Here is a 14,847-nt window from a genome sequence, read left to right on the forward strand (position 1 = left end):
AGAATTTTGATGAGTATCGTGGATCCATTTTCTTAGGTTCTCTTGTTTACCAATTTGTTCTCCTTTTTTCTTACCGTCAGTACTTTATTAATCTTTGTCTTTCATCCTAGAAATTTTAGATTCATTTCTTTTCCATACAGAAGGATATGCTATATCTTTGTTAGTATGCTTTCTTGTTATTTCATTACTTTTATTCATGGGTTCTTGCTCCACAACATTATTCGGGAAGTTTAAATTTTTAGCATGGCTTTCCCTTTGATTTTGAATACCTAACACCACTTCATTTATAACAGCTGCAACTGACTGAAAATTGTAATTTTTTATATTTCATGATTTCTGAAGTCTTATTCTTTTTTTAGACTTTTTGGGACCAACTTTCTTCCTCTGTTTTTATGTTGAGCTTAGATCATCTACTTCTGAGCCTTCAGATTCCTCTGTTATAGTAAGTTCATAACTTGTACTTGAATCTGTAAAATCACTGCCTTCTAGATTATTTACATTTAAGTTAGTAGGTGCTGGAGGTTAATTTACTGTTCGGAATGATACTGGTGGTACACTTGGAATGTCAGATAATTGTTTGGGTCATTTTCAGTATTATAATTCTCCTAGATTCATACTTTCTTACTTGTGTTTGACTTCCCTGCAATATCAAGAGAAATCTCCAGAAAATTCACTGATTATATGTAAAATTTATATACTGGGCACTTCTAGACCAATCTAGAAATACTGTAAGCCTGTAACATGTTATTATCTACATGCACTGAGAGTATCTACAGAAAGTAAGTTAGGGTTTGGTACAATAAGATGGAGAGAGAATAACATAATCCAAAACTAAGCTAACGTTTTTGTTTTATAATACACCTACACTTCATTGTTTTCATATTGAGGACAACGTACTTAATTATTTATGTTTGCAATGTTTTTGGATGGCCTGTTTAATCTTCTGTATACAACTAATCACTAGAACAGTTAATAGCTTAATGTGTGTTAATCGCTACAATGTAACACTCTTAAATTGCACAAAAAGAATGTCATAAATCTCGCCAACAAACCATAAATGAGTATTACATTGGCACAATGGTGAAAGAAGTGCAGTAAATTTCGAGGCAGAAACAATCTTCTGAGATACGTTAAAGTATCAATGTTACAAGATATGAGGTTTTGATACTTTGCTATAAAAGACCTCAGCATACCTGTATTGAGATATGGGATTTCTCATCTTATGCAGGACACATTTCTAAAAATATGGAATCATGTAACTAAAAATTGATAATTTTTTTTGTTACAAGGTTTTGCTGTCTTAACAGCAGAAATGGTGTTGTAGTTTCTTTGAAAAAGATGCAGCAGATTTCTTTCCCCAACTTCCCTAATCTGAAGTTGAGCTCTGCCTCCAATGACCTTATTAATGCAGCATTACACATGATCTTTCTTCTTTTCTCAGCCTTTCAGGTCAAGACTCACAAGACAACTTTGCACAATAATTGTACACTTCCGTATTAAGGTGGGCTTCGGTGCAAAGCTAATTACAGATACATGTTTCGTTTGATGAAACTTTGTCTGAATGCATTGTTTACCTCATAGTTGTAGTCCTAAATGGTCAAAAGGTTCCTCAAGCCATCATGGATAAAATCTCACAGTCTTGTTGAAGCAGACTCATGTTGCAAAGGGAGCAATAGGGACTGGTACTGATGAACAGTAAACAGTTGTTAAAAAGCTCTATCCTATTGCAATGTACCATCTCGTGTCCCATATATACTGTTTAGTAGTAGTGACTCTTTCTCAGGTGTAATATTACTCAATTGCATTCTATGGCAAGAGCACTCAGTGGTAGTGGTCTCATGCATATTTTAAAATGAGTTTAATATTCTATTATATTTTGACAAAGGCTTCCACTGTGTTAAGTTCTGGTTGGGCTTCTATTTCATATCTCAGTGAGATAAAGTTGGAAGAGGTTTAAAATTTTATTGTCTAAAATGCTGGAAAAAAGGTTAAAGCATTTTCACTTGGTGGATACCTCTCTGTCTGTCAGTCTGTGTTTCTCACCATTTCTCTAAAACTTCCAGTTGCCTGTATTGCCTAAGTATATTACAGCAGGATATGCCTGATGGTGTCATGTCCTGCTTTATTTACTACATCCTAGTGTGCAACTGCACCTCTTAAGATTAGTATTTTCATCACATCACCGTGTTCTGTAGTTTAATCAGTGACAGATAAACAACATACTATTTCATCACGTGCAAGTCATCACTCCCTTCCACTTCAAGAGAATATAAGCAAGATACGGCAGGATATAGTTTACTGAAGTACTATAACCACCTCTGCTACTTATAGCAGCATTGTCTGTAGCAAAGAATTAACCCCAAGCTCTCACATTCAGTATGACATACTGAAAAAAAGAAAGGGGGGGGGGGGGGTGTCACCTATAGGTGACATGGCCATAACACTGTGTAACACTGCCTCTAGTGGGGATATTGATTGTTACATTTCAACCTCCGTTCCAGATAGTTCTAGATCTATTTTCTATGGGAATGAGATCAGGTGATTTAGTGAGCAAGTTGAGGTGTGATAAGGTTTGAGTGCTTGTCAGAATAGGAACTTAATTGTGCAGGGCTGTGAATATGGTTGTTGTCCACAACGTATTCATCATGATTACGTGGAAGGAATGGCATCACCTGATCGGTGATTATGTTAAAATAAATATCCTGATCCATGTCCACTGACCGAGTGAGGTGGCGCAGTGGTTAGCACACTGGACTCGCATTTGGGAGGACGACTGTTCAATCCCACGTCCGGCCATCCTGATTTAGGTTTTCCGTGATTTACCTAAATTGCTCAGGCAAATGCCGGGATGGCTCCTTTGAAAGGGCATGGCCAACTTCCTTCCCCACCCTTCCCTAATCCGATGAGACCGATGACCTTGCTGTTTGGCCTCTTCCCCCAAACTACCCAACCCAACCCCATGTTCACTGTAACCAAAATCTTTTTACCAAAATTGCAGTACAAAAAACACACCTAAAACTTCATAGAACTACCTCCAACTAAATCCTCCATATACGAGGGTGGGTCTAATGAAAACCTTAAATATTTTTTTAAATATTATGTATTTTGCAGAAGTGGTACAAAGCTGTATCACTTTTCAAGATAATCTCCCCCACGCTCAATGCAAGTTCTCCAGCACTTACAAAGTGCATAAATACCTTTAGAAAAAAAATTCTTTCGTTAGTCCACGCAACCAGTTGTGCACTGTGTGGCGTACCTCTTCATCAGAACGGAACTTCTTTCTTCCCATTGTGTCCTTGTCATCCAAACATATGGAAATCACTTGGGGGCAAGGTGTGGTGAGTATGGTGGATAAGGAAGACACTCAAAATGCAGGTCTGTGATTGTTGCAACTGTTGTACGGGCAGTGTGGGGCCTTGAATTGTCATGTTGCAAAAGGACACCTGTGACAGCAATCCATGTCGCTTTGATTTGATTGCAGGCCGCAGATGATTTTTAGGAGATTTGGTGATGAGGAATGGTGCCATTCCTTGCTCGCTCTCTTCATTTCTGGTTGTTGGAAGTGCACCCAGGTTTCGTACCCAGTAACGATTCTTGCAAAGAAGTCGTCACCTTCTCGTTCAAAGTGCCGAAGAAGTTCTTCACAAGCATCAACACCTCATTCTCTCATTTCAGGAGTCAGTTGCCGTGGCACCCATCCTGCAGACACTTTGTGAAACTGGAGTACATCATGCACAATATGGTGTGCTGACCCATGGCTAATCTGTAAACATGCTGCAATGTCATTCAGTGTCACTTGGCTGTTTTCCTTCACTATTGCTTCAACTGCTACAATGTTCTTGTGGAGTCACAACTCATTGTGCCTGACCTGGACGGGGAGCATCTTCCACTGAAGTCACACCATTTGCGAACTTCCTACTCCACTCGTAGACTTGCTGCTGTGACAAACGTGCATCACCGTGCTGAACCTTCATTTGTCAATGAATTTCAGTAGGTTTCACACCTTCACTATGCAAAAACCGAATAACAGAACGCTGTTCTTCCCTGGTGCAAGTCGCAAGTGGGGTGGCCATCTTTATACTGATACTGTGATGGTATGTGTGCATCTGCACTATGCTGCCATCTACAGGCCATTCTGCATGCTGTTTGTAGCACGCTTATCAATTTACAGGACAACGGCGCGAAATTTCGATTTGTTATTATAAATTTAAGGTTTTCATTTGACTCACCCTCATACTGCAGACCAAATGCCTCATTGGGCCATTGATGCACTCAGTGTCTTGCATCATTTGAAAAGAGGCAAAATCAGTACTCATTAGACCGCTCTACAGTCCCTCAGTCTGCGACTGTCCAGTTTCTGTGTTGTTTGGCCCACTGAATGCATCCTCCTTCGTGTGATTCTGTGAGCAATAGTGTTTTGGAAGGTACTCAGCTCCAAATGTCAACTGCATGCAATTCCCTTCTCAATGTTCACTGAGGTATCTGCTTGAGGTAACTAACTCTACAATTGTCAATGCGGCTCACTTTTGAATGTCTTTACTGACTTAAATTGTGTTTTTTTTCTGTTTTGATATTCTTAATTAATGTTTAAAATATGATTGTCAATGTTTATGTCAAAATAACTAGATTCTAAACCTTTGGTATTAGTATAGTAAAGTAAATTTGCTAAATCTCCATGCTGATCATTCATTTTTATTTTTGGACAGAAAAGTACTATTTACATGCGTCAGACCAAGAGTACCAAACTAAGCAGAGCCCACTTGAAGAGTGTGTTTGTTGCAAATGATTTGGAATATAATTTAGGCCATCTAACACCACCTTCATTCAATTTGCTTGAAGGACCAGAAATTTTTGTCCAGCTGGATTCAACCGATAATCTTGAAGAAATGGTTTATTCTAATGAAGAATTAGAGCAATTTCAACCAAAAATAACAGGTAATTACATAGCTTCCTACTGTAATATGCAGTTATGAGTTTGGAAAATATGCTCAGTTATTTAAAATCAGAATGTACTGTGATTGCACTGACATTTTGTTCCGTTTTGACCTCTTTGGTGTATCTCAATCTGTTCAGTAGCACATGATGTTTATTTTCGTATTATGACATTAATAAAAAAGAACTGAGTGTTCAGTTCCAGCTTGTGTTTGTGAAGCAAGAGGAGGAAGATTAGGGCTTAACATCTCACATATGGCTTGTTGTCCGTATTAGATGAAATATAAGTAGACACAAGAATATTTTAATTTACAATGGTAACCAATAGATGGCCCTCCAACAAGTGGTCGGACCACTCTTTATTTAGTAGAAAGCAAGTGGTAGCCATTGCCAGGTGGTCCTGTCTTATTCAAGTTACATTTGGGCTGATTACATTGTTCTACAAGGGTTGTAGTTCTGGGATAAAAGATTGTGATTCTGTATGAATGTTTAATGAGAAAGTCAAACCTGAAATAAAAATTTCGTTATTGGGGATAGATTTCCAGTAATTCGAACATTTGTCATAAGAAAGCCATTATTTGTGACTAAAAGAGAGAAAAATTGTAAATAATAGTTGGCAATATTAATTCTGCATTTATGACAAATGTTTTAATATTTAGATGTTGTTACTCATTTCTCGTTTGTGTACAGTTATAAACATGTATTTCATCAAACCTAAACACATAGTCACTGTTGGTCTCAAGGGTTACTGTGTTTAAAGTGATTTTTGGTTTTTATGCAAGAAGTTACAGAGGAGGAAGGGAGTAAATACAAATGTCTTTGTATAGTATTACTTAAAGTGTGTACTGATATATTTTTGATTTTTCTAGAAATACCTTGTCAGCACTGCTGTTGATATAGTCGTGACAATTTTTTTATATCTGTGAGGAATTTGCATTTGCAAGAAATAGAAAGAGAGAAAATTTCACCCTTTATAAAGAAGGCTGTCAAACATCATTTTGGAATAGCCGTTGGAAACAAGAAAAAAAAAAATGGCCCCACTTAAATGTTTCTCAACTTGTTGTTGTAAATTAATAAACTGGTAGAAAGGGAAAGAAAAAGCTTTGTTATTTCCTACACTTATGGTATGAAGGGAACCAGAAGACCATATCTCAGGTGGTTTTTTTTCTGTGTCGAATATTCATGGATTTGCAAGGAAGGAATTGAATTGAATTTATTTATTTATTTATTTGCCTGTAAACAACTTTTGTGTTGTATTATAAGGCATCATCAGTGTATACATAATTATACAAAAGTTAACATATATAAATGTGGACATTCTGTTGGGCATGTGTAAGTACTTTAAGTTTGTATAGACTGGGGACTAAGTACTTTATACTCACTAAAGTACTGTCTGTGAGAAGTTTAATTGCTTGAACCTAAAATACATCCAATAGATTTTTTTCCATCAGACGAAAACCTCTTTTGCTCCAGCAGAGTTTCCTCAAAGAAATATTCCATAGTGCAAGTGTGTATGAAAAAAGATATAGTATACCGTAAGCATGAGCTCTTTACTCACACAATCCTTCAGTTTCCTAACGAGATATAAACGTCATGCCAATTTACTGCAGAGCTTTTCTGCATAGCATAATTTACTATCCGTTTATATACCTAACAATTTTACAGAATGTTCAATTTTATTTTGTCTATTTTTATTTAATGTTGACCTATTTTCGTTTGAATCAATGAGCTACCTTTTCCACCATGGGGTTGTTGATTTGTTCAGCAATATTCATATTGTAACAGATTGTGTATCCGGACCTACCTTCCACACTAAGGCCAGTGCCACACTCTAAAAGTCTTTCAGGTACTTAAAGGCAAACAAATGAAGAAATCAATAGTGACAGTGAATTTGATGGCAATGAGGAAATAACATCTCCTGCAATATATGATCCACTGTACCAGGACACTTGTAGAGGTTCAGCACCACACTTATAAATGCAGGCAGATTTTTAGTGTGTGATACAGGGCTTAGTAAACAAAAGACAGAACTGGTTGATTTAAGGTTACAGGAATATAATCTTCTCCATCTAACTACCAACATCATCAAATTTAGACACAGAGAAGGTATTTTTATTTTCTACTTCGCAAGCCAGTGACATTTTGTAACACTGTTGCATGCTTAATGAAAGCACTCGTGTTCAGAAACGAACCACAGGAGTGGCCAATGCCAGTTTGGCTAAAGAAAGTTATGAAACTTTAGAAGATATTCTCAAATTAATTAAATACAGTGAGCATAAGTGATTTCAAAATAATTTCATTGTTACTGGGAATTCAACAAGGCTGCACAAAATACAATTGTTTCCTATGCAAGTGAGAAAGTAGTGATAGCAAAGGCCATCACATAAAAAAGAAATGGCCTGAATGAAATTGGAAAGTGGGTGAAGAAAAAAAAAGTTAAATGTCAAAGCCTGGTAGCTCAAGAAGATATCCTTCTTCCATCTCTTCACATCAAACTCGGTTTAATTAAACACTCTGTAAAGGCAATGGATCAAACTGGCAGAGGGCTTGCCTATCTTCCTGAAAAATTTCCTTGTCCTACAGCAGAAAATAAATAAATAAAAGGTGTATTTGTAGGCTGTAAGGTTAGGGAACTTCAGCTAAATCAGAATTTTGGAACATATAAGTGTGAGCATGGTAAACTTTTTAAGAAAATTTCAGAAAACTTCAATGGAGGAAGAAGACGAGCTGCAAATTACAAAGAAGTAGTGGCTCAGAGGATAAACACTTGTCAATATCTTGCCTGCAACATGTCTTTGACAGTACACTTCCTGGGCTCTCACAATGATTTTTCCCATGAAAACCATTGAAAGACAGTGAGAAGGGAAGTGGATGCCTACAATGTTGGCAGACTATTGCTGGAGTATCATTTGAGACAAGAAAGACACTCCACACAAGAGAACAAAATGAGATATGTAATTTTTTTATTGCCACATTTGCGCCCCGCCCCCCTCCTCTCTCTCTCTCTCTCTCTCTCTCTCTCTCTCTCTCTCTCTCTCTCTCTCTCTCTCTCCCCCTCTCCCCCCCTCCCCCCCCTCCTCTCCTCTCCTCCCCTCCCCCCACCCCACCCCTGCCTGCCTGCCTTCCCTTTGATGAAAGTACATGCTAGAAGTGAATTCTTTTATAAGAACAGCCTTGGACATCACCCTCCTGGGCTTCCGTAATATGGCATTTAGATTACTTAACTGAAATTCTTGAATTCCGAAAAAATAAGCTAACGTTTAAATACTAATAATTAGATAAAAATGGGCATTCTGATTAAACTGTCCACGGGAAAGAAAAACTGAAAACAGCATTTGACTGATCTTTGATATTGCTATAAAATTTACAGCTTTTAAAAGGCACAGCTCTTTCTAAATTAATCACCCAAATTTTGTGAATGGTGAATCAAGTGTTTCCAATATTCTCAATTATCTAAACAATTTGCAACAGGAGGTTCTGGGACTCAATCTACAAATGTTTCTCATCATTATTTTCTGAGCAGTGAAGAATGTTAGAACAAGATGAACTTCCACAAAAAGTAATTTCATATGATATGGCGTCAGACCTGGTGGTGTAGCAGTAAAGCAAACGTGCCTGAAAACTAGAGAGATCATGGGATCAAATCCTGGATAGACCATGGAAATTTTCAGTTTACCCTTAATCTGACCTTTACCTCTTAATGATGTGAGGATTTTCCACGTACGACATGTGGTTCAGATTCCACACCCAACTGTAAGTCCCATATTCCTAGTAGGATAACTGGAGTAGGTTGGGGACATGAAAGTTGCCGAAGTCGCATCCAGTCAAAAGATTTGCATGCGGCTGTTGAACTAAACACAGTTATTATTATTATTATTATTATTATTATTATTATTAGATGGAGTGCATACAAATAAACTAAACTGTCATTGTGATTGTCTGCTCTTTGACAAGAGAAACTGTGAAAGTGGTTGAGCTCGGCCTCTTCACTGTTTGAGGTATGAGATATTTCCAGTTTAGTTTTCAGTCAGTTGAAAATCTAGAAACTTGACTCTATAAATTCTGTCATAGTTGGTTGTTTCACTGTCTATTCTTCAGAGTTTTTGTGGCTTAAGCAACACTGTATGAAATATTTAAAGTTTGGATTGCATGAAAGAGAGTTAACAGTAAACCAGTTGATGACTAAGGTGGTGATGTGACTGTGGCCGATAAAATTTCATTTACGTTGCTGAACTACACGCAGACAAGCAAACAAATTTTCTCTCATGATTTCCACCTTCAGATCACTAGCATAAATCAGAAAAATCTTGTCAGAACACCTTCCCTCTTCAGATACAGCACAGACATGTTGTCATGCTGGCTACTGTGGCATGTCAATCCATTGTGAAACAGTGCTGCGGGATTAGCCGAGCGGTCTAAGGCACTGTAGTCATGGACTGTGCGGCTGGTCCCAGCAGAGGTTCAAGTCCTCCCTCGGGTGTGTGTGTGTGTGTGTGTGTGTGTGTGTGTGTGTGTGTGTGTGTGTGTGTGTGTCCTTAGGATAATTTAGGTTAAGTAGTGTGTAAGCTTAGGGACTGATGACCTTAGCAGTTAAGTCCCATAAGACTTCACACACATTTGAACATTCTTTTTTGTGAAACAGTCTGTGAATGCAAATTCTAAACGGTTTTGTAAAGGAAATGAAATTGCGTGCAAGATCATCTTGTGCTCAATGTATCATTGTCAAGGAAAGTCATGGTTGGTTGATTGGTTGCTTGGTTGGTTTCATGTACCACGGATTATTTTGCACGAGAAAGTGTAATGAAGTGGAACTAGTCTTTTTACATTTACATCGCTGATTAATTTGTAAATATGGTTACATGCTGAACATATCTAAGCCTTTCCAGTAATTCCTACCCTCCACCTATTCCCTGTTACTACAATAGAAATTCTTCTGTGAAGTAGAAGAAAACTTTCTCAGTTTTTTATCAAATTTTTACTCTGCTGTCTGTCAAACGTTTTGTATCATCAGGTAAGTGATCAAAAATTTTAGTTAGTGTTGTGCACCCTTTTCCGTGCTAAAGACCACCTTAATGTGGAGCAATAAATGTCATTTTACCTTGTGGTATTGTAATTATGTACCTCATTGTTCCTTTGGAACGGTAGTGGATTATTTACAACAAACTTCATGAGGGAATAAGTGTACTGTGAAGCAGTAGTCAGAATGCCCAATTCCTTAAACAAATGTCTGTAAGATGATTGTGGGCGAGCACCACGTATTATTCTTACAACGTGTTTTTGAGGAATGAAGACTTTCTTTCTTAATGATGAGTTACGCCAGAATATTAGTCCATGTAACATTATTGAGTGAAAATATGCAAAATGTGTCAACTACCTGATTTGCATCTCCTCCAGATTTGCATTGAATTGAAGTGCAAGTGTGGCTTAACTAACGTGTTAATTCCAGTTCAAAATCTTATAAACATAAATACCTAAGCATTTTGAAGTTCTCACCCTATTGATTATTTTCTCACCATGTGTTTCACGTATCATTGTTGTAGTAATCCTAGATGTGCAGAACTGAATATGTTGTTGAGTGTGCCTAACATAATAAATTCCATAAAACTCCAATTTGGGAATACTATGATTCACACAGTCAAATGCCGTAGATAAATCACAGAAAATACCAACCAGTACTATTTTATTACTAAATACTTGTACTATTTTGTGAATGAACATGTCAATGGCATACTCAATAGGGTAACTCTTGTGAAATCCAAACTGTTTCACTGAGGATATTACTGTTACTAAGGTGAGATACTACTTTAGAATACATCACCTCAAAAATTTTGAAAGTTGTGTCAGCAGTGAAAAAGGCCAGTAGTTATTGACATCTCTCTTATCGCCTTACTTAAAAAGGGGCTTAGCAACAGCATATTATACTCTCTCTGAAAAAAATGTCTCGAGTTAGTAGTGCATTACATATTTCAGATAAGAATGGCCTTATTTTATGGGAACAAATCTTTAGTACTCTGTGAAACACTATCAAAGCCAGATGAGTTTTTATTTATGATAGAACGTGTAATTTTCTTAATTTCAGAAGGAGAAGGTGGTGATACAATTTTATGAGAGTTGCTTTTTCAAAGGTTTGCTGTGGTTTTTCTCTTGAACTGTTTGTCCCTGTGATTTCTACTACATGTAAGAAATGATTATTGAATATATTGGCTCATCATTTGTAGCCCTTCCATTCAGTTAATTAGTGATGTTATCCTGTTCTGTGGCTGATTATCCTGTCCCTTGTTTCACTACATTTCCTGTAGGCTTAAGTCTGTTGTTGGAACTACTGATTTCTGATATTAAATGCACATTGCTTGTTTTTTAATAACATTTTTAGTAATTTTGTGTAGTTTTTGTAGTGCACGACTACTCCAGATCTGTACTTGTCCTTGCCAACAGATACATTTCCTTTTTCATTTCACATGGTACTTTAATACCTCTAGTGATCCATGGTTTTTTACATGACTGTTTAATATTATTTCTGGTTACTTCATTATGAAACCTATTTTCAAATAATAATATGAAGTTATCATGAAATAGATCTAATGTTAGCATTTGTTTTATCGTGAATGAAATTCACCTCTTGTAAACTATTCTCAAAAACATTTATCCTGGAGTCATTAGTTATTCTAACAGATTTCCACTGACAAGTATCCATACTGTAAGGCAGTATGTTATTTATCCTAACTAACTGTGCCTCATGATCACAATCATTATTTGTCACTTGGTAAACAGTTGTTTTCTTGCTTTGAGCTTCACCAAAGAAAACATTATCAATTAGAGTCCTACTGCCTTTATCCACCTTTGCTGGAAAGTTCATTACTGAGATGAAACTGTAGGATCTGATTAAGGTTTCCAGATATTTTTCCTACCAGAATCCTTCAGAAAATCTGCACTGAAGTCACCATAGACTTAACTATGTCCTCCTGTCTGATAAATAGCATAGTAACACTTCAAAATTTCACAGTGGGTATCTGTATACAGTTACAACTAAAAGTGAACTATTTTTCAATATCAGTTCACAAGTACACACTTCTGTGTTCTGATCACTAGAAAATCTACTTATCTCAGTGTTTCTGAACTTGTGTTCCATCTTAGTATATGTGACAACTCATCCTTTTCCCATATTAGTTCTGCACGATTAAGCTGTTAGAATGTAATATCTTTTACATGTAACTTACATAACCCTGTGGGTATGTGGTGCCCAGTCAGGCACGGGATGGTGATCTTTTCAAAGCTCTCTAAATTTTACAGACAAGAAGCACTTCTGCTTTATTACTCAGTCCTCTAATATTTTAATGAAATAAGCTACACTTTCTTTTCTGTGCATTTTGTGCATTTTGTGAGACTCTTCTGTTATTTTGGCTTATTTCAAAACAGGGTGCCTGAATCCTGATTCTAACCTAAAAAAGTTACCTCTCTGACTCCAGTAACCATAGGAACCCTAATTTGAGTGATGCTGGGCCCCTTGTATATTTTCTGTAAGACGCCCAGCCAACCTGTTCTTCCCTCTCCTATTAAGGTGTAGACAAAGTCTAGTATATCCCCACCTCACAATTGTAGCAACAGGCACTGCACTCATATGAGATTTCATTCCAGTCACCAGCAGCCTGCTCAACTCAGATGTTCACACGACTCACAGCAGTGTTAATCCAGGATTGGTCATGGTATTTTAGGACCTCCTCAAAACTCATATCTGTGTGTGTGTGTGTGTGTGTGTGTGTGTGTGTGTGTGTGTGTGTGTGGGAAGGGGGGGGGGGCGTACGGTTGTAGTTGCTACTCGCTACTCTTCTATTTGTTCCAGGTCATCCTTAATATGTGAGAGTGGCTGGAAATGAGACAGAATAAACTTTGGCTGGTTAAACTGATCATTTGACTGACTGGCATACTGCCATCCTGAATGAGTGATTTGCTCTCAACTCTGTCATCCACAGAGTGTAGCAGCTAAATGATTTTTTCCTACATAATTGAAAATCGTGCTTCAGAAAAAAATCATCCTGTCATGTGTGGAAATATCCTAATTGTTCCTCCTTTGGTTGCTATAAATAACAAACATTCAAAATCAAAGAGCTCAGACCATTCTCACTACCCTTACATCAGTTTATTCTCACATCTTCCAGCCTGGCAGCTACTAAACGTGTTGAAAATTGTGAGACTATAAGAATGTGTGAAAGGCAACATTTTTAACTTTCCACCACAATACAGAAGTGCAAATTATACATGAGGACTATTCGGAAAGGAAGGAATGACAGGTCGTGAAATGGAAACCACAGTGAAAATCAAAACGGTTTTATCTGCAACAGTTATCTAAAACTTCCAGCTACTTATCTCTATAGTCGCCGATCTGACTTAGGTGTTTGTCGTAGCGTTGTACCAACTTTCCAATACCCTCGTTATAGAAGGCAGCCGCCAGTGCTTTCCGCCAATTCTCTACACTGGCCTACAGCTCGTTGTCTCTGCCAAAATGTTGTCTTCATAGCCAGCAGTTCATGTCAGCAGAGATGAAACTCAGAGGGAGACAATTACAGGCTGTATTGTGGGTAATCAAACATTTCCAATTGAAGACGATGCCGGATCGTCTTCATTGCCCCTCCAGGATGCGGCTGAGAATTGTCTTGAAGAAGAAAACACTTTTACAGTTGTGTAGTATTGGCTGCATAGCTTCAGGCAAAATTTCTCACTAGGCCCTTGTACTTGGTGGGAGACACTATTGTTCTAGGTATCTTTATGTGCTCCCTGTGTGCTCAGAACTAAAAAGAACGACATAACGCAATCGATGGGCATACTAGAGACACTGCCCAACACACCTGTGCAAAACTTCATCAGATTTTCACTGTGATTTCCATTTTGCCACCGATTGTTCCTTACTTTCCGGTTGGTTTTTGGTTCGTTGGTTGGTTTGGGGATTAAAGTTTTTTAGTAAGACAATGGTGCTCGTAGTTGAAGGTAAACAGATTAAAAATTCTTATGAATTGACTTTCTGTACACCTGTACCATACGTACAGCTAAGTGAAATGTGTGCACACAGTTCCCAAATGATGAAATTGTTTGTGGCTGTACTTCTCTGTACTAAAATAATATTCATTTGGAATATCGAAGTGTAAGTAGCAGCAAACAGTGCACAAAGTATGTGTGATGCTGTTAATAATCACTGAAAAAAATGGCTCGGGGCACTATGGGACTTAACTTCTTAGGTCATCAGTCCCCTAGAACTTAGAACTACTTAAACCTAACTAACCTAAGGACACCACACACATCCATGTCAGAGGCACCCCCCTGCGGGTCCGGGGTAAGAATAGGCCCGAGGTATTCCTGCCTGTCGTAAGAGGCGACTAAAAGGAGTTTCAATCGTTTCGGCATTCCATGTGATGGTCCCCCTTGGGGTTTGACCTCCTTTTTTCAAAATTCTACAGAAGTACGAGCCTTTTGGGGAAGGACGCCTTACATAGTGTATCACTGGTCCTCAGTGCACTAAGACCTTGGCACTCAGCATTGTAACGGCGTTGTAACCACACCCACTATTCCTCCAATTGGGCCTAAACGCCTGATGGGTTGCACACGTTCCGCCCATAGTGCGTCCCCATCTCCACCTACGATCATGATGGACTTTCCATGGCACCCGAAATCCAGCATGGTAGCCAGCCCGTTGTGGTGGGGTCGTCATGTACCCTCTAGGTTGTAGCCCCCTGACAACACAGGGATCGTACTGCTGATACCTGAGCTGCACCCTCCCCACGTCGGCCAAGGAGTAGATGCCCGTCTCCTTGGGACATCGGAACTCCCGGCAACGGTCATCCTGCCAGGTGGCCCTTGCTGAGGCTGGGTGGCGCCCATGCGGAGAGCCCCTGGTCGGAGTGGGTGGTATCGGGGCGGACGTTT

The 14,847-nt window shown here is 38.3% G+C and overlaps 1 protein-coding gene across 1 annotated transcript in view; it reads left to right on the plus strand.

Moving 5' to 3' along the window:
* The window catches only part of LOC124556648, a 66,910-nt gene that overhangs the window by 24,000 nt on the left and 28,063 nt on the right, over positions 1–14,847 (plus strand). Inside the window, exon 3 of the mRNA XM_047130614.1 lies at positions 4,707–4,935. Coding sequence (XP_046986570.1) covers positions 4,707–4,935 — 229 coding nt within the window. The remainder of the gene's footprint in view (positions 1–4,706; positions 4,936–14,847) is intronic.

This window comes from Schistocerca americana, chromosome X (genome assembly GCF_021461395.2).
Source record: "Schistocerca americana isolate TAMUIC-IGC-003095 chromosome X, iqSchAmer2.1, whole genome shotgun sequence".
Taxonomy (NCBI): Eukaryota; Metazoa; Arthropoda; class Insecta; order Orthoptera; family Acrididae; genus Schistocerca; species Schistocerca americana.